Source organism: Scardinius erythrophthalmus (assembly GCF_964197995.2).
Source record: "Scardinius erythrophthalmus genome assembly, chromosome: 9".
Taxonomy (NCBI): domain Eukaryota; kingdom Metazoa; phylum Chordata; class Actinopteri; order Cypriniformes; family Leuciscidae; genus Scardinius; species Scardinius erythrophthalmus.
In genome coordinates this window covers 27,450,093-27,471,323 of record NC_138229.1, presented here as the reverse complement: position 1 = coordinate 27,471,323, position 21,231 = coordinate 27,450,093, and the positions used below count along the sequence as shown (strand labels likewise).

Genomic DNA, 21,231 nt, shown 5'->3' with positions numbered 1-21,231 from the left:
GGGTTTTCGCAGTGATGCTATAGAAGAACCATTTTGGGTTCCTCAGAGACGCATTCAGTGAACAGTTCTTAAAAGAACATGTTTTCTTTCTTTTGTGCAATGGAAAGGTTCCATGGATGTTAAAGATTCTTCATGCAATTCAATTAAGAACCTTTATCTAACCAAACAGTTTTGCTCTGACTTCCAAAAAAAAAAACACGGAGATTATATAATTCTATGAATCACAGAGAAAAGAAAGTCATACAGGTTTGGAAAGACATGAGGATGAATAAATTAATTTTCATGTTTGGGTGAACTATCCCTTTAAGTCCATTCTATTGGAAATCCAGCAGGTCACATTGAATGAAAGTGTTTTAAACAGTCAAGGCTGTCATGTCCTAAAATAAGTGTTAGTTTTAAGCTTTTAAAGGGCAGAGTACTCAGATGCTTTGTCGTTCCCTCAGGATTACTTTACGCTCATATCTCACGTGTGCTTGTCGTTTAGCGAAAGCTTTTCGACAAAAGTGACTTAAAGAATACGCAAAGATAATTTGCAATTCATAAAAGAAATCCAACCTAGGGTTAAAGGGATCATTCACCCAAAAATAAAAAATAAAAATGTACTGAGAATATATAAAGAATGCTTTTTGACCACACAGAAGAAAGAAGACATGATTTCCTACATGATTGGAAAGACATGAGGGTGAGTAAATGATGAGAGAATTTTCATTTTTGGGTGAACTAACCCTTTAACATTAGGTCAGCACCAATTTAAACTTTTAATACCGTGATTAAATATGCAAAAACCTGTCAACATAAAATACAGATTTACATAAATTTCATAGCTCATTAATATGAAACTACCACTTTGTTGTAGCGTTTATGAAGATAACATGCCAGTGGGAGTGGAATGGTGTTCTTTTACAAGCATATTTCCAGCTATGACCCCCCACAGCAAGCAAAACCATCATCACCTTGTAATTCCCCTGAGTTTTATGGATCAATATGATGCTTTCAAAATCCCCAGCAGCACATTAAAGCTATAGTGGCATTTATTCAAATTGCCACTTAAAAAGGTCCACACTGAAGTGTTACTAGTTGCAATCTCCATGGCTTCACATTTTGTATTTTATTTTATTCATTTACAGATTATATTCATTGTTATCGCTTTATGAGGAAAACCAACATGTTAGCGTCGAGAGGGTTGTTACACTGATCCATTATCAAAAGATGTTTGATTCCGAATTCATAAAAAGCATAGAGCATTTTTAAAAGCGGAATGACTGATTACTTAATGTAAGACAGTGACTAAGTGCTTGATTATATGCAGAGGTCTGTCAAATCTGTCCTCATAGTCTGCTGAATTAATAAGAACAGCATTACTTCTACTTCTACTTTAAACTGATTAAAATTAATGACCATTTCCAAGAACAGGGTTTCTTAATTGGATTCAAGAAACGAGTTTAGTAGCCATGATGTTGTCTTTGAAATGTTATTGCCACCATATTTCTACCTGCATAATTAGAGAAATGTGTTTATGGGCGCTAATTGTGTTGTTCTGAAACGTTTAGTTATGCTCATAGCACTGTGATATTTGATGTGAAGTAATTTACCTATGAAGATGCTTCTGTCAGTAGAGGTTTTGGACTGAAATATAGATGTACATAATAAGAATTAAAGGCAGGGTAGGTGATTTGTTCCAGAAACATTTTTGTTGTGCTGGTTGAAAGGCTCTTCACATCCTGATTGTAATCACACAAAAGTGGTCTACATTTATTTGGTCTGTGGACCACAGAAATGTTCATTCAATCAATGTATTCGGTCCAAATGCAATGATACGACGTCCTACCTGCCTATCAGCGTGTATGTTCATACCTCCGCACACCTGCTCACGAGGCATCACACGTCATCAGTGCGTTTCATGCTATGCAGAGTTAGACAGACGTCAGTCACTGAGCACCGCAACCGAAACAGCAGCCGCCTTTTACAGTTCCTCCTGATCCAAAACAACCAGCTTATGCTGCGTTCACGCCATAACTACTGTAATTTGTAAGAGATGAAAACCCGTGACCATGCGCGTAATTTGCACGGGGGTTACGGGGGTCATGACCCCCTCAAAAATCAGATCCAGCTAATATAACCCCCCCAATATCATCACATCATTCAGATTAAAATAATAATATGAAATATTCAGAATGAATACTTTTATTCGTTTTCTTTATTAATTTCATTTGCCAGCAAGATAGTATCATATTTTAAATAATCTGTCATGTAAAGGCAACCGTTATTTAGATCGTAGTATCACTTTATGGTTCCCATGGAGACGCGTCATTCATTGCTTGTCACACCGCAGCCACATATAGCGCTGAATGACTGATGATCTGCTTTTATTTCCTTTTTTATTCAAAATTTCACAAATTAGCTATAGCCGGAAATATATGATATTCCGATTGTCAAATATGTGCAAGTGGATGTGTTTTGTTGTTCAAACACCTTTATAATGATCGCGTTAGTTGAGCTGTAACGTTAGGCTATGCGCAACGTAGCCTATTTTAGGTATCTTATTAAAATACCTAAAATACGTATACATTATTAGGAATTTACCACCTCCGGCTTTTTTTGTTCTTTTTGCATGCAGTTTGCGAAGTAACAAAATGAATCAAAGCACAACTAGTCCACACTTGTATTTTCTCAGTTTCTGAATTTGACGTTATCAGAGGCTCAATGCAAACACATTTTTTTTTTTTTTTTTTATCTACTTGAGTCTTATTTCATGCAAAGTGATAATATAATTGCACTTTCATTTTCTTTATTTGAAAGTTTTTAATGCTGTTATTTGATGTTAAGTTATTAAAATGTGATGTTAATAAAATACATTTTAACAGTTATTTTTTCATAAGATATTGAAGATATTTATTCAATAAATAAATAAATAAATATGCCGCGAGTTTAACCCCCCCAATGGTAGACCCAAAGTTACGCCCTTGCCCGTGACGTTATACTCGGAGCGGTTCGTGACTCGAATTGGTGCACAGGTCATTGCTTTTTATGTTGTTTATGTTCATTATTATTGTAATGTTATGTGCTTTGAGACATGAGGTAGTTTAACAGTGCCTCTAGTAACGCTTTTGTTTGCACGCGTTTAATGTGTTTTGAAGGAGGCGTGGCTTTGAAGACACTTTGAAGGGAGGGTGGGATCTTATACTTTTAATGCTCGCTATTGCTAGTCTCTCCAAAAATTGCCTACCGTACCTTTAAAGTCAGCAGGAAATTAAAATTTTGCATATCTCGTAATGCATATTGATCTTATTGTGAATGATTCATCCATGCATGTTTCATTTATTAAAACATTTTTTGACCTTGAAGATTTTAATTAAATTTAATAACTCAATCTTTTGGTGAAACGACAGACTTTTCTGATGAATGCCGGTCTTCTCCAATCATTTAGTCACTTAAACCCTCACCTTTCAATCGACTGCAAGCTCGCATACAGATCTGCCTCAATCCAGTCAACAAAAAAAGGCAGAACCAAGTCCCTATAACTTCTTTTTCCAACATCTTTTTTACTCAGATCTCGACCTCTGTTTCATCACAACTTTAAAGTGTTGAATTCCATGCAGTCAGTATCAATAAATTATATAATTCCTTTTATCCTCATTTCAATCTCATTTAACGCCTTACAGCATACAGTTTAAAATGAGTCTAAAGAATTAGCAGTCATTTCCAGAATCCAAAGCCTCTAATTGATGTCCGTTAATGTCCTGACAACCAATTTCTTATGCTTCAGGCTACGTGGAATCTGCAATAGAAAGATCTATAATTTTCTGTGATAACTTTTGAATGGCCTTTAAATGACGTCATGGGTTGTATGGGCTCAATGAGGAAGAGTTTGACCTTTCCTGTAAATTGATATTCAAACAAATGTGTAAATATCCATATGGGACTAAATGTTATGATACAACTGTCAAAATGCTGCAACAGATGCTTAAAAACAATGCAGACATAATTATGAAGGATGCAAAACAATGATCTCAGACAAAACAATCACAATGATACTGATACTGATATTGATCATGGTATAGCCTACACTGCATGGCACGATAATGCTCAAGACAAAGCCACAGATTGAATGGCTGGATTGAGTACACGCAAGTCTATTATTTCTCGAACACTCTATCCTGTCTTAAGAGGTATGCTGTCTACCCAGACCGCATTAGTAATAGCCAATGCTCATAGGAAAAAAAGCAGAACAGCATGCACTCTTCAGCACAATAGGTCCTCAACAACAACAAAAATAACACGGAAAAATACTGTTGCTTTGTTGTCTGAACTGAGGGGAATCAACTAACCTATTTTTTTTCTTTAAATGATGGCCAATGTGGGTCAATGGAACATTATGTCACATTAAAAGAAGCATGTAATATAAGAAGTAACAAATAATATTCAATATTTCCAGTACTTACCAAAAAATGCACTGCTGATCACCTTAAACTAAACTAAAACTATCAAAAAAATATACATTAACTGATTTTATCAGGCAAGAAAGAAAAAAAAAGTCACTACCGTCACTCTATGCGTGATGTTTCCTGCTGACGTCAGATGCGAACGGCGTGTCGTCACGAGGGCACACTGCTTAAAAGTTGCGAGTGTCCATCGTTTCTCAACAGAGCAGGTGTGGAGTTTACCCTCGTGCTGAGATACTGAAGACGCTTCTGCACCAGACCTGGCGAGAGATCTTTCTCTAAAACAACATATTCAGCACTACGGTGGACACTGCCAAGAAACTAGCCTGCTGTAAACAGGTAAACTTTGTACAGAATTTAAAATAGGATAATTAAACTTATTAACTAATCATTTAATTTGCTGGATTTGTTGGTCGGTCTATTGATTGGTTCTTTTATGCGCAAATGCGCGTACTATAAATAATAATTTTTGCGCGCTCATTTAAAGTAGCCTATATGCATATTATATTTACCACTTTTATGTCAAATTTGAAAGACTCTACATCAGATTTCTTTACATTTTCCTCATGTAAGTAACGGGAAACTGCTCGTTTGTAGCCCATGGCGTTAACTGTGAACTCCTGGTGGACTCTGGCTTTGAGCGCCTGTCTCGTGCTGATGGTTCGAGCTGAATGCGGCAGAGACTGCGCGCTCTGCGTTTACCGGCTGTTCAGGCAACACACAGAGATCGACACACTGGTGAGTTTCATTTCCATATTCAGACAATAGTCTGAAACTATGTAATGACCATATATTCTAACTAAAAGTTTAAGATGTGTTCTCAGGACAAGAGTATTTTTCATAGAAGTCAGGTCGGGGCTAGTTGTCACACGTGGATTTCATACAATTCATTAAGTTGACATTGTTGAATGCTGCCTTTTACGTTTTTTTAGCTGTTTCATAATTGTTTTACTGTTTACAAAATGGCATTCTATCGTGACGACTTACCCTTATTTTGAGACAACATGGTGAACTGTTCAGTTCACTTCTTTTTCTTATGGCAGAAATGTTCAATTGCTTTTTGCAGTCAAATAAATTGACTTTCAAACCGGAATAATGTGTGATAACTAGCCCTGGTCCCTCCTATATTTAAGTCTTGGCAATATTTATTTGCAATAAAGATGCCAAATGAGAAACTGAGAAAAGGTGGTTGTTGTTTTTTTTACTTATGATATCAAATGCAATTAGCTGTTTTTAAAGTACATCTTTGTAATTTTATAATTAAAAAATGAAATATGATCAATAAGTTATGACAACATGTTTTTACATTGATTTAACTCATAAAAATCGGTTAAGCGATTTTCAACTTTTTGAAGTTATATAAGACTCAACTCATTTTTTTAAGTCAGTTTAATGTAATTTAAGTTGAAATGACAAACATCCAAGTTGATTTTACTTAAAAATTTAAAGCAGCAACTTTTTTAAATGTGTTTATGTAGAATGCAATTGCTGACGCATTATGGTAAACTTAAAATATACTTTAATGTCATTTCTATTGAAACTTATACGTCATATATTTAAATATATTTGTAATTACAAATGTGTAAATGTGTAAGTTACAATTTAGTACATTTAAAAATCTATGAACTTTATTTATAAATGTAATTTTGAATAACAATTATAATGAATTACTGTGCATGTGCTTTTAGTATGTCAGTAAACATTAAATCATGAAAAAAGAGATTCAAACATTATTTAAAATTTACTTTATAGTAAAATTTTAATATTCTTTTAAGACTTAAAAGTATACAAGTCACATTCAATTCAAGTAAGTACACCTACCTATTTTTCACAAAGGTTATGTCACCTAGTGACATACATAATATAGTTCTTCTGTAATAGATTCAGTAAAACAAATGTATTTTTATTCAACTATAAGCTAAAATTGAGTTTGCAATTTTTTTAAAATAATACATAAACCTTTGGGAAAATGTGTATAGACTCTATGTAGTCAAATGTCTGGTTTTATATTTTGTATTCTTATGTGAACGCGGTATACAAGCACAAGTGATATAATTTCCACTTAGAGTTAATTGTGCTGTAGCATAATATTCAAATCAAAACTAATTCAAAGCAAGTTCTTCAAGTCTAGCTATCTCTCTCTCTCTCTTGTGATCGGGTTTTCAGAGTGCTTCAGTGAATTGACATTTTCCACCGCGCAGATTGTCAAAAGTACTTATTGGCACTCTTTATTGTGCAGCTGCATTGAATTCAGCAGACTGAATGTGTGTGCCCTCTGGTGGACCAAATGTTTCCTTGCTTTGATCGGTCATTCATTTCTCCTCTAGACCTGCACATTAGAGTGTGAAGGGACTGTGGACTCCAGAAAACTAGAAGTCTGCAAAAACATCCTCACAGAAGAGGATCGCCTTGCCATCGACAGCCTCAAGCAAGAGGAAGAGAGCGCAGACCACCTTCTCACCAAGAAATACGGAGGCTTCATGAAGCGTTATGGGGGCTTCATGATTAAGAAAGCAGCAGAGATCGGCACGGGAGCCCAAGCAGAGAGTGACGACCCAGAGCTCGTGAGTAAGAAATATGGAGGCTTTATGAAGAGGGACAAGGCAGAGGGTGAAGCTGAAGACAAGCAAGTGGAGCTGCTGAGAGAGATCCTCAGAATCGGTCTCACCTCAGAGTCAGATGAGCTGCATGATGGGGACATGGTCAAACGCTATGGGGGCTTCATGAGGAGCGTACAGGGGAACAGTGGTCTAGGGGAGGCAGGGAGAGACCTGCAGAAGCGATACGGGGGGTTTATGCGCAGAGTGGGCAGGCCTGAATGGCTTGACACCCAGAAAAGCAATGGGTTTCTGAAACGCACTTGGGAGGACGGAGGCGAGGCGGCGCTGCCTGGCACGCAGAAGAGATATGGAGGATTCATGGATTAGAATTAAAACATGGACACCCATCCTAAATGACCTATTCCTACTTTGTGTAGAGCTTGCACTGTACCAATTTCATGTGAAGCCATTTTAAATGACTATTTATTTTTGTCTTTGCTGCCGAATATTCCTCCATAATGTACAATGTACATTTGTGTTCTCTGTGACTATATAGTTTGTGTTTTAAAAAAAGAAATATTTTCAAATTCTCTGTATTTACAATGGAATCACCCATCAGATGGGACATTTGGTAAAGACAGAGGACATTAATTTAACTATTTCTGGGTCACATCACAATGAATGAAAAGCACTTTTCACTGTGTTGCTTTGTTCTCTGAGAATCTCATCACATTAGCTAGTCTGCTTCGCTCATTGAACACTGTAGTGAGGTTAAGTTTGCCGTCTGAACTTGATGATTAATGCATTTCCTTTAACAAATTTTCAACAGCTTTTGTTCTTGTTTAAATCAAAGCAAGATTTTTGAGCCATTAGCTGTACAGAATACAATAAATTCATCTTACTGCAGAAGTGAAATGTCTCAATGAGATATTTGTTTCTTACAAATTAAGCCATTTCGCTAGTGGAAGATATTCTCCATTATTACAGTGTCACTGCCTTAATGGCCCTCTTCAGTAGCTTATTAAGACCCAACTTATATTTTCACCACTTACTTGACAGATAATGTCTGAGAGGCTGTAATACTTTGTGAATATGTTCAAGGCTTAAGAGCATTGCTAGCCAGGCATGATGTAAAGTTAAATTACGTATGCAGATAATTACATAAAACAGTTTACTCAAGGATAAGTATTTTGCAAGTTTTTGCTATCTTCTTATCCACTCTAAAACAGCATCATAACTAAAGGGGGAAAAAAGGAAAAATGTACTAGAACATGCAAGATAGATAGATAGAGATGATTTCTGAGGAGGAACTGATGATCTATCTCAATTACTTGAGTCGATTTTTTGAATAGTCGACTCCTGAATACTTTGATTATGCTCACCGAAAACTTGTTCAGATTCATTAATCATTTAATATTAGTACCTCCAATAAATCATTTTGGAATCTGCCCAACAATTGAGTTATAATGGATATGTGTTTTCACAAGGTGAAGCAATTTAGGTGAGATGCCTTTATGGTAATCTCTATATGAAGACACATTACCTGAGAAGGAAGTAAATTGTTGATACGTATGACCTTCGCCATTACCATTTAGCAAATCTGAAACAAAAATAATTCCCTTATCAAACCATCATTTTTTAAATATAGTCTAGATAACACATTTTGGTTATTCCATAGTATGCATGATTGTGGAGAGAAATTATGTTTAAAAAGGTTAATTTCAAAGCTTCTAGAGACTGCTTATGAAAATTTGAAAATATAATGGGAAACTTACATTCAAAATCACATGGTAGCAGAAATTTTAATCCACCACACTTTTGAACAAATTAGGGATATGAACCATATTGATTTCTCCTGGGCCAAACTATGTTTTATCCTTGATTTTAAAAATTATATTAAGGGTAAATCAAGAGCATTATTATGTCTACCCTCTGCAAAAGAACTTCTCATTGGAAGTCAGAGTGCCATCAATATCAAGGGAAGAAATCCGTTTTCCACTCACCTCTTCTCTTTTTTTTTCTAGATTAAAAAAAATATATGTGGAATTCCTCTCCAAATTCTAGCCACTTTGCCTTTGAATTGATAAATGCACCTTTCTCTGCATAAAGAACATTAGATCTCAGTGAACTTCTCCTTGTCCTGTTCACTAGGAGAGGATAGATAATATTATTTATTTCCTTTATGACTAGAGCTTCTCAAATCATTTGCCTTAGAAATGAATCAGAATTAACGTTACAATTTCCAATGATGTTCCTAATACTTGAACAATATGATTATATTGAACAATAGATTAGGCCTATATCTCGCAATTCTGGGGAAAAAAATAATTGCGAGATAAAAAGTCAGAATTGTGAGATAAAAAGACGCAATTACCCTTTTAATTTGTTTATTCTGTGGCGAATTTTTTTTTTTTTATTCCTCCATACGAAGGCGTCTGCTGACAAGACATTAAAATGTTACCATATATGTAAAAACATACATTTTTACCATAGTAAAAACATTAAATTTTGAGTTAATACATGTAAAAACACAAACCAACACATTCTCACCTGTGAAAGGTTATCCCATATCTTCGAGGATTTAAATCTCGGCGCTTTCACAACATTGATCTAACTGTGTGAGTCAGACTCGCTGACCGTTGCAAGATGGCGGGCGACATGACGTGTCTGGTCTGGAGCGGTGGAACATGGGGAGTCCAACAGCTCTAGTAGCAATCAGTCAACACGAAACACAAGTTTACACAACTCCCACAAATCAGTGCAGTCAGCTGAGTCACGTGGCCGCAGTGTTTCTCACTTAGCCCGTCCCGTAGACCGACTTCAGTCAAACAGGTGAACTCCAGTCAGTACCTGCCATACTGGTTAAGTAACGTTAGTGTGTCTGTAGTCTCTCCACAAGGTCGAAGAGAGGAGGAGTGGGTAGTAGCGTCATTCTTAACGTCTGCGCGAGCCCTCGTCGTCTTTGGTTCATGTTCATTTGAAGTACAACTATTTATTTACCGACTGCGACCTGCACGAGAACAACTCACCATCCGGGGACTTTGTAGGCTAAATCACACAGTAAGGTAAACCGTGTTACATTCTCTAACAGACTTTCTTCAGGCTTATATTTGCTATGTACAAACTTAAGTTCTTAATGACTGACAGGAACATAAAGTACTAGTTTACTTTTCATTCAACATGTTTCTCACTATACTGGTTTTCTCCTGTGTTTGTATAAGCCTGTCTTAGTCACACTGTGATTCATTGCTTTTTTTTTTGTCATATTATTCATAAGATCTTCTGCACCTCTCAAAATGAACTTCCTCTTGGAGACTCTTCAGTTGATAGTGTTAACCATCTACTACCACCTGGAATTCCTCATAAGACTCTTCGTCCCTCAGAGGAAGAAAGATGTGTCTGGAGAGATTGTGCTCATCACTGGGGCAGGTTGTGGCATTGGCAGACTGATGGCCCTTGAGTTTGCCCTACTAGACGTCTCACTGGTGCTGTGGGACATTAATGTGGATGGTTTGAAAGAAACCGTGAAGCAGGTTAAAGAAAAAGGAGCGTCAAGGGTACATTACTATCAGTGTGACTGCGGTGATAGAGATGTGGTCTACCGAGTCGCAGATCAGGTAATCCAAGTTTAAACCTGCTCTTGTGAGCTGTTTGCCTGGAATGAAGAGTATTTCATTCAAAACCAGTAGTGGTCTGAGTAGGCTACATAGTTGGAGTTAAATACTGTAGAAAATCATTTTTTTCTAACATTATAATGCATTATCTAAGGTATTGCAACACACCTCTGCATCACTTTTAAATGTCATTATAACTGCACTTGTTAACACTTGATTCTGATTGGTCAGTCCTGTGACATTCTGCATTCCTTTATTTTTGCCTAATGAGTGTTAAACTATCCGCCTTATTCCTACACCCCATGTCACTTTGCACAAATTATGGGTGTAACTTCCACCAAGCTGTAAACAATCAGTGAAAAGGCTCGCTCTATGAACGCAATACGCAGTACGTGTCACAATGAGATGGCGTTAATCTACTCACCCTTCAACCATCAAACATTAAAAGGAAATTTAAAAGTGTAAAAGCATCAACAAGGTATTTCAACAGACCAAATAACCCCAAAAGCGCCACCCCAATAGGATTTCCCCATAGACCTTTGGATTATCACTAAAAACAAGCTCTGTGATCAGCAAAAGTTTAGCCTATGACGTTTTGTCCATCAAGATAATTTAAAAAGCTAAAGCTAGGCTATAAACGAACTACACAACTGTCCCACAAATTTAACGTCACCATCACTAAGCTTCTGACAACTCTTTCAGCTTTTATCTAAAAACAATTTCCTAGAACTTTTGAGATAGAATAGTTTATAAGAGCACAATTATAAGCATAAAGAGGCTATAAAAGCGGACTGAGCTTACCTTTTCGCCATGATGATGTTCAATCTCCTCGACAGCCTCTGTAGTCCCATTTAGCCACTTATTAGCAACCTCCTTTTTCAAGATGCGCAACCACTTCAAAAAAAAAAACACGAGTGGGGTAATATTGATGTATTTTATGTCGTAGAATAAAACATGAAAGTGTCACCACAGACCTTATTTCAGGCATTTAACCAAAACCCCATTCAAAAAAACCCATTAGCTTTGGGACGGGAGGACCGGTCGGAAGTGCTAAAATGCTAACTTACTTCTGCGTTTTGGCCTACGAAGTGATGTCATTCCTGCAGCTCTGTTATCTCTGGCAACCAATACTTGATTTTAATTGGTCAGTCAGGACCTTGGTATAAGGCAGCATCACCCTGAAGGGTGTGATTGTAATTTTGTGCAGCAAACTGAAATCCTTTTTTGTGTAGGCTAAATGAAAAGTCAGTAAGTAAAAACGACTCAAAAGAAAATGAATGGTACTACCTATCATTATTAATAGCACTTTGAGGGCAAAATACAATAGTTTGTCAAAATATTTTTTTAGGGAAAGTCACTCCAAAAGGTATAGGCCTATGTCCATTTGGCCTTCTGATTTATTTATTTTATTTATACAATTATGTATGGCTAACCAAATGGTACACCATAATATAATGACATTTAACTTTAATAAATGGTTCATTTGAGATTTTAATCTAACTGTCTAGAATCTTTTACTCATATTGATTATTTGTTGACTTCTAGGTAAAAAGTGAAATCGGCGATGTCACCATACTAATAAACAATGCTGGAATAGTCAGTGGTAATAAGTTTATGGACACTCCCGATGCAATTGTTGAGAAGACACTCAGAGTTAATGCAATGTCCCACTTTTGGGTAGGATTGACATATTTTCTACATTTTATCAAATTTTATATGGCATTTTATGGTGTGGTTTTTTTGTAGCCACTATTCTGTATAAGTGTCCATTTGTGGTTATGCCTCTGTTTTAGACATACAAAGCATTTCTGCCCGCCATGACAGACAAGAACCATGGGCATCTGGTCTGTGTTGCTAGTTCTGCAGGGTTGATAGGCGTCAATGGACTGGCAGGTAAAGCATTCACCTATGTCCCCTTATCTCTTACATAACTGCTTTCTCACCAGTGGTGCTTTTGGAACACTAACAAAGTCCTTCGTGGCTTTAAGTCTTTCAAACAACATGTTTGGCAAGATTTTTTTTTTTTTTTTTTTTAGTTTGTCAGCAGATATGAATGTACACTAATTTTTTATACACAACTTGTAGATCACAGTCTCAGTGTGGTTTTATTCCAGCAGGTGTGTGTTAAATAAAAGTGTAGACTTTAACAGGAAACAGATATCTGAGATAATGTTGTGAATTCCTGTGACGTCTGTTTGTTATCTTAGTTTGCATATGCCCAGGACTTAATACTACATGGAGATTTTAATGAGCTGGTTTCTGGAATGCCTAAAACTGGTTTACCTTGCAGTGTCACTACCACGTTTGTACAAAAATGTCTCCTAACTTGCCTATCTTTTCCACACAGATTATTGCGCAAGCAAGTTTGCTGCTGTGGGTTTTGCCGAGTCTGTGGCCTATGAGATGATCTCTGCGGGGAAGGATGGAGTCAAAACCACAATCGTCTGCCCATACCTCATCAACACAGGCCTGTTTGATGGCTGCAATACAAAGTAAGCTAGCACACACACTGTAAAAAAATATTGTTGATTTAACTTAGTTACTTGGTTGCCTTAAAATTGAGTTCATTGAAATAAAAAATGTGGAGTTAATACAATGAAGGAGATTGGTTTAATAAATAGAAACTCAAAATATTGTTATCTGAACCACATTAATTATATAAGTTGATTTTACAAAAGATAAAAAGTTGTGATATCAAATCATGAATATATCTTTTTACACTGCACTTCATCCCCAAACACATTTTTTTAATTTAAAGCTGCAGTATTTGAACAGGGAACTGAAGACGTCATTTAAAGAAAAAATACCTACTTTTAAGATAATGATCAATCTCTCAATATTGCTTCACTCTCAAATTGTCGAAATGACATAATTTCAGGGCCATTCAATCTCAGTTCTTTGTCGGTTTCCAATTAGCCATAATCAGAATCTCTGTAGGCAGGATTTTGCACACTGCTTTGTAAATGTATACAATCAAAATAGAGACACAGACTTTGACTGTGCTTCATGGAGCTTGACAAACAAATCACCATTGACAAACGCAACTTAAATTACTATGATCATTAAGTTTGTGACACTTAATGGTTTTATTGCAGCTTTTTTAACTGTTTCCTAGCCATTGACGAGATGTTTTTATAATTTGACACAACACTTCCCTGCCATTGACAAGTTTTTCCAGCAATCCATGTTTTCTCTGGTCTTCTGAAATAGTACAGCTTCTCCAGCTCCAAAATCAAGTGAAGAAAAAGGTCTGCGTAAACCTGAGGAAGCTGATATTGTTTACCAAAAATTCAATAGCATAAGCCGCTTTCCGACCAAGTAGTTACAGGAACTTAGTTCTAGGAACTGTCCACTTCTAAACAGTTCTAAGAACTACTCTCCCCCAAACTCGGTTTTGCTGTTTGCGTTCGCACTGGCCAAGTGGCCATAGGAACTGGTAGGAGGGGTAAGGGAGTGACACAAGCACAGTGACTTTTATTTTGACGGCGCGACGGACTTTTATTTTGGCGGCGCTGAGAACGCCAGAGCAAACAATGCTCTCATTCTCTGTGTTTATTAGTTAGCGATCTGTCTAACAGTACTGTTTAATATGTTAAGATAGAACTGTTATAGAAAGTAGACAGTATATGAAAAGAAGGTTATTAGCCCATGCCGTGTGGTTGATGTCCAGTGTTGCTAGCTGGGCAGAAATACATAATCATGGTTGGCTTGGTCCCCTCAAAGTTGCGTTGGATTTTCTCTTCAGCATAAAGGTTTAGAGACCCATCTATCACTGTTTTCTATGGAAGCTTGTTTCCGCCACAAAAAAAAAAAAAAATAAAGATAATTGCGACTTTTTATCTCACAATTGCGAGTTTACATCTCGCAATTCTGACTTTATTTCTCAGAATTGCGAGATATAAAGTCAGAATTGCGTGAAATAAAGTCAGAATTGCGTGTTTTAAAGTCAGAATTGCGTGAAATAAAGTCAGAATTGCGTGTTATAAAGTTAGAATTCTGACTTTTTTTCTCGCAATTGCGACTTTATATCACGCAATTCTGACTTTATATCTCAGAATTCTGACTTTATATCATGCAATTGGGAGATATAAAGTCAGAATTGCATGATATGAAGTCGCAATTTCGTGTTATAAAGTCAGAATTGTGAGATATAAACTATTTTAAGGTAAAAAAAAAAAAAAAGTCCGTCTTTTTTTTTTCCTTAGAATTGGACTTTATATCTCGCAATTCTGACATCTTTTCTCAGAATTGTGAGATATAAAGTCCAATTCTAAGGGGAAAAAAAAGACGGACTTCCACAGGAGTTTATAAACTCGCAATTATGTGTTATAAAGTCAGAATTCTGAGATATAAAGTCAGAATTGCGTGATATAAAGTCGCAATTGCGAGAAAAAAAGTCCGAATTCTGACTTTATAACACGCAATTGTGACTTTATATCTCGCAATTCTGACATTATATCTCAGAATTCTGACTTTATATCTCAGAATTCTGACTTTATTTCACGCAATTCTGACTTTATATCTCCCAATTCTGAGAAATAAAGTCAGAATTGCGAGATGTAAACTCGCAATTATCTTTTTTTTTTTTTTTTTGTGGCGGAAACAAGCTTCCATAGTTTTCCATGTTTGTATAGTTAGTTTCTGGAGTAAATATATAGGCTATAATCTGTGTGTTTACATTATAGCTGTTTTAAAAATGTCGGGTGCTGGTGTTCCGTGTGCACTCGGCCAATCAGCGTACACTAACGTCACGGGTAGTTCCTATAGTGCTGGTTTAGACCCTACTCCGAAGTAGGAGCTAAATTAGTTCCTACAAATGGAGTTCCTAGAACTAAAATCGTTCCTAGTTCCTGCGGTGCGAACACGCCGACATCCGGGTACTTTAACCAATAGTTCTAGGAACTGTGAAAAGGTTCCTCCGGTCGGAAAGCGGCTATATACATCAAAACTGTCTAATGGTACAGAGAAAAATGTCAAGCCCGCGAAGAGTTAACAACAAGCTTGGGTGGTGTTGATGGACTCGATCTACTTCAATTATGTTTTGTGTCACAATACATAATGCAACAATATGTATCGTGGATAGTGACAATCTGTATTGTGTATAGTTCACCCAAAATGAAAATTACTGTGTGAGATTTTGCTGTTTTGGTGTCAGTACTACATTAAACTACTATGTAATGTATAATAATGCAATGGGGGATTATTTGTGGGTCCTGATAATGCCAAATGTCTTATGTTACCAGTAAAAAAGTGGCCTACATTATTTTAAATAAATCTAGTCAGTGACAGAGAGCAAGCATATTCGTCTAAAATAATTCTTTATTTTCAGCTTCATAATCATGAATATTTCTATTCCAATTCATTTACACCCACAATGTAACACATTTTAAGCAACAGCACATTTTTTGTTACCCTTTCACCCTTTGTCTTGGAGTATCGTATAGTGAGTTCAGTATCGTGATCTGTATCAAATCGTGATGTGAAGGTATCGTTACACCCCTAATGTTTTGATCATTGTCTTTGACTAAAACATGTTTTTCTCAGCTTTGTGTTGGAAACCCACATTCAGGTGCCCCTATTATGGAGACTGGCAGTGTGTAATATAGCTTGTAGTTTGTGAATGTAAAAGGTCTGCAAAGTTTCAAAGATCAAAAAGCTCAACAAATAAAGTTATCTCCTAAAAGAAAGAATCGGTTCTAAACTGCCGAAATGAGTCGTCAGTAATTCCAGTCTTTCTTCCTGCTCAAACCTACATAGGTTTGTGACAAATTTGCGTAATGCCAGTCTATGGTCTTCATTGGCTGCCTGTGAACAATGTCTAATTTGACCCTCAAACACTGTAGATGTACTTTGGTTCGTTGTTGATGTGTTGAGAAGACGCTGTTTTGTTGTTTAACAGCAATGCTAAAAAATGCTGCCGCTGGCTGGCAACTCTGGCGGGAAAGGTTCATAGCCCTCAGCATGGTCCTTTGCCTAAGGGCTGGGGCTACTTTGTGTATTGATGGACCCTTCAAATATTGTCTGAATAGTTCCACTTTCTGTCATCTGATTCTGGTTGGAAGCTAGCATTGCATGTAGCGTGTTTTGTATTTGAAACGTAACAAGTATGTGTGAGAGTGAAAGAGACATTATATATATTTATATGTACATAAATGTAAAATGCAGTTAAATATCCTCTAAGTACCCAATCATACAGTCATTTTGGGTTCATCCGTTTGTAAAAAATAGCCATTTAAATGAGAGCATGTGCCTTGTGTGCAGGTGGCCCCGACTGCTGCCCATATTGGAGCCGGACTATGTTGCTAAGAGGATTGTCAATGCCATTCTGACAGACCAAGTTTACCTTTTACTTCCAAAGACCTTATACTTATTAAGGGCTTTAAAAGGGTAAGTTAGTTTCATTTGCTTATCTCAAACTTCTCCAGGTAAAAACATGTCCTCGTGTTTGGAATGTTTATATGTAACAGTTTTTCTATTTGTAAAAATGTTTCATATTTTAAATGTTTTTGTAGTACATCGTATCTTTCCAACATACCCCTCTTTTATTTGTTTGAGTTTTTTCAGCTTCAAATATAAGTTGAAAAGGCTTTCTAAGCAACTGCAAACATGATATAATTGTTCTTATATGAACGTAATGGGTGCTTCTCAATTGAAAGACTGTATCCTAGTGAGGCTGTGCCCTTCCTAGTCTAGTCCTTTTAGAGGCTTGTAGACTAGAGTCTTCCTCCGCATTAAACGCTAGAATGAGTCGGTCTTCTAAGTGCGCATTGCAATGTCATAAATGTATCTGCCCTTATGGTCATGACTCAAATTCTATCAAAATTATACTGTAGTTTGAAAAATACTTAATATTAAAAACCTTTATATTAACTGCCTTTCTATTAATGCAGTACTGGTAATTACAACTGTCTATAGTCTCCTAGTTTACAACAAAACAAACGAAACCATAATGCCTTTTATCTCAAAAATATTTTCTGCTAATTCTTTTTTTTTTTTTTAAATTGGAATGTGTGTAAAGGATTGTGGGTGATTGAAGGATGCAAAGGTGTTTAGGGCGCCATTTGGGACAGGGTCTGAGGCGTCTTTTGACGAAACTTGATGACATGGCAGCCGAGATATGCAACCTTACTAGAACGCAGCCTTCTGTTTGAGAAGCGCCCAATGACTGTGCTGTCCAAACCTACTGTGGTCCAAAGCACATTAAATTGATCAAAAGAGACAGTAAACACATTTATAATGTTAGAAAAGATTTCTATTACAAATAAATGCTGTATCCTGGTTTCCACGGGAATATAGAGCAGGGAAACTGTTTTCATTGTTGATAATAACAAGAAATTGTTTTTGAGCATCAAATCATCATATTAGAGTGATTTCTGAAGGATCATGTGACACTAAAGACTGGAGTAATGATGCTGAAAATTCAGCTTTGCAACACAGGAATAAATTACATTTTAAAATACATTAAAATAGAAAGCGGTTATTTGAAATTCTAATAATATTTCACAATATTGTGTATTTTACTGTATTTTTGATAAAAATAAATGCAACTTTGGTGAGCATAAGAGATTCTCTTCAAAAACTTACATCCAGACTTCCTAGTGTACATAGTGCTACACTTTTTGCTTTGGTTTTTCTTGGGTTATATGTGGTAGACAAAGAAAACCTTTTCTAGCCTTATATACACAACGTAACAGTCACATTTACATGGCAGCAGTAGAACATCTGAATACACATACAAAAATAATGGCCCTTGTGTAAATGGATATACACATTTAATTGGTCCTTGCGCTGTCTGAGGCTTGATCCCTGCAGTGGAGAGAAACAGAAAAAGCTCTGCAGAAAGTTAAACCCATAAATTTGCCGTCAATTCATTTGATGTCAAATGAAATCTGCTGCGGTAAAGAGGGAGCCAGTGGGTTTGAGAGAAGTATCTGGAGTGAACTAAAGGTCTGAGAGTTTAGCCTTAAGCAACGGCACGGAACAAAACTGTTTCTCAAGCGCTGACCTCATAGGACGGGGTTGTGTGTGTGTGTGTGGATTTACTCATCTCCCCGAGGACATTAAGACACTGAATGAATGACAGGAACACTGATTCATTGTGTTCCTGTGCTGACTTCACCTTTGCTTAGGTGAAAATGACATTTTCGTTTGCTTGTTGTATTTATGAACTTCAACTTAATTATGCACATTGCTGTGGCTACGAGACTGTATTAGCCTGCTTATTTCATATGAATGATTAAGAACATTGTATTTAAGGAGAAACGCACAGTTTCAGTTTCACAGCTGCAACTAGTCTCGCAAGTTGTATCAGTTGTAGGTGAAATGTTTTCCAGCTGCACTAGTGCCTGTATTTCATAACGCCTTTAACCCGGCCGTGGCTTGAAAACAGAGGACCCTTAAGAAGCTCTTTCTTATGCAGCTGTGACAATTACTGATGCTAACTCAGGAGATAAAGCAACACCTGTTTGTGTGGGCTGTGAGGCAGACTTCAGTGCATAAAATTGGCCAATTAATTGCAATCTGTGTTTGGTATTTAATGTGTTTTGGACAGTAGAGTCATAATTATCAAGGCTGCAGTATGTGAATGGGAAGAGGCATTCTTTATTATTTTAATGCCCTCTTTCCTTTTTTACAGAAACATGTATAACCGTCCTGATTCTAATCCTATCACTTAAATCATCAAATCACAAATTACATCTGTTAATATATTATTCCAGCATGATGATGAGTGTTGAATCTCAGTGCATTAGGTGTGAATGATCTCATTTCCACGCCTGGTCATTATTTTCAGTCCCGAACATTGGCCTTTTTCTGGACACCTTGCTCCAATTTGAAATGATAATTTCTCTCTTTGTGGATAGGATGTCTGGATACAACAACAACAACAACAAAAAAAAAGATTTTAACATATGTTGTAATGTGAGTTATTTATAGTTTTAAATAAATAAAAGATGATTTGATTTCAGACTTTAGTAACTTGTGTGTTCAGAGAACCACATATGTGCAAATTAATATAAAGCATTAGATTTTTTTTTTTTTTAAATATTGTTAATTTTTCTTTACAGTGTCATCCCATTCAAGCAGTCAGTTGTCCTGGGTATGTACTTGGGGGCCTTCAATTTCATGGATGCTTTCAGAGGACGGGAAAAGAAGAGAGACTAAATGTAATGAAACTAATTTTCTTAAATTTTGATGCACTGTATATTAACCCTCCTGATTTTTCATTATTTGTAACTACCTCTGCCAAACCGTTATTTCATCATATCATATCACATTACATACTGGTTTGATATTGGGGAAGAGGATTTTTTTTTTTACAATGTTAGACATAGTTCTGATCTAATGTTGGCCTCATTTCAAAAGCAAGATATATATGATAATACCAGTAACAACAATGTCAGATGTAGGCCTACTTGTGCTATAGTGGTACACATGACTGAACAAGTGTGAAATATTTACATTTTATTTGTTTACCTCTGTTTGTGCCAGAAATTATTCTCTAAGTTCTTTTTTTTTTTTTTTTTTTTTCTTAAGCTGTCAAAAATAACAGTGTGCCGACTTAGTTTAATAAGAATTTAATGACGCTGCTGGAACTGTTTTGTTTGAGCTTTGATAGACTGCTTTGAGGCTTGCAAAATAACCAGCTCTCCTTTTTAATGGATAGGACCCTAGATTTGCATGCATATGGCACCATCTAGTGTTGTTAAGCATTGTTTGTGATATTATAACTGCCTCTCAAAGAGAAAACTGTTTTTCTTGCAAGAACTTTAGTCAAATAAGCATTGCATTAATGTGTGATGGTGTAGGTCTGTCTGCAAACCTTTTAACCATGTGTTTGTAATAAATAAAATTAACTGGCTCTGAATTGTTTCGGCCCTATTTACCTATAATAGCTCTAATGCCAAGACAAAAATACACAGAATTTACCTTTAAATATACCATATTAAATAACATTTTACATCCTGAGCTATTACATAGAGAAGACATAGTAGCATTTTTATGCAGCTTTCAATTTGCAATCCTGCAGTAATGTGAGACGGGGAACGGACAACCCAATTCAAAATGCCATGTCTAAGGCACAGACCACCTTTTACCAGCTGCTTAAAGTGATTGACAAGTCTCAGGTTTGGCCCTTTATGACCTTCCACACAAATGAGAGCAGAGATTTGATTCGGTTGCTAAGGTTGCATTTGAGATTTTGTATAGAGAGCGGAAACATGAGGCCTTCAGGGAGAACGAAATAGATTTTCAATTTATTGTTTGCCATCGCAGCACCTCATTCCACAGCTCATCAGATAGAAAAGATATTCAAAGCACAGCACCAGCCCAGCACATGAGGGAGGATATTATAAAATAAAAATGGGGGAAAAAGCTGATTTAACAGCTTTATACTTGTTTTGGCTTATTTCTCTCAGGATATTTTTTTTTTCTTTAATTAATGTAGATACATTATTAAATAAACAGGTATAATAATATTGGACTTGCTGGAGAATCTCAAGGGGATAATTAGGAGGTTATATTGAAGTACACAAAAAGATATTTGAAGCACTTTTTAAAAGGGTGACGAGATTCCCCAGGTGTCAGTTTGAGGAACCCTAAATGGATTATTTTCAGTTTACAGCGTAGATTAAATTA

General features: G+C 36.3%; 2 protein-coding genes across 4 annotated transcripts; both read left to right on the top strand.

Annotated features, from left to right (window-relative positions):
• Positions 1 to 4,641: 4,641 nt before the first annotated feature.
• On the top strand, positions 4,642 to 7,889 carry penka (proenkephalin a). The gene is made up of 3 exons (XM_081373885.1): positions 4,642 to 4,781; positions 5,040 to 5,180; positions 6,770 to 7,889. The coding sequence occupies exons 2-3, from the start codon at positions 5,043 to 5,045 to the stop codon at positions 7,367 to 7,369; spliced, it is 738 nt and encodes a 245-aa protein (XP_081230011.1). The 5' UTR covers positions 4,642 to 4,781; positions 5,040 to 5,042; the 3' UTR covers positions 7,370 to 7,889.
• A 1,850-nt stretch (positions 7,890 to 9,739) lies between these two features.
• On the top strand, positions 9,740 to 20,471 carry sdr16c5a (short chain dehydrogenase/reductase family 16C, member 5a). 3 transcript variants are annotated; one of them, XM_081373625.1, is made up of 8 exons: positions 9,759 to 10,047; positions 10,260 to 10,599; positions 12,142 to 12,273; positions 12,390 to 12,489; positions 12,944 to 13,088; positions 16,858 to 16,983; positions 19,458 to 19,515; positions 19,662 to 20,458. In XM_081373625.1, the coding sequence occupies exons 2-8, from the start codon at positions 10,279 to 10,281 to the stop codon at positions 19,884 to 19,886; spliced, it is 1,107 nt and encodes a 368-aa protein (XP_081229751.1). In that variant the 5' UTR covers positions 9,759 to 10,047; positions 10,260 to 10,278; the 3' UTR covers positions 19,887 to 20,458. The 3 variants fall into 3 exon arrangements, with proteins under 3 accessions (XP_081229753.1, XP_081229751.1, XP_081229752.1); XM_081373626.1 differs by having other exon boundaries at positions 9,809 to 10,042; XM_081373627.1 differs by lacking the exon at positions 19,458 to 19,515 and having other exon boundaries at positions 9,740 to 10,047; positions 19,662 to 20,471.
• The last annotated feature ends 760 nt before the right edge of the window (positions 20,472 to 21,231 follow it).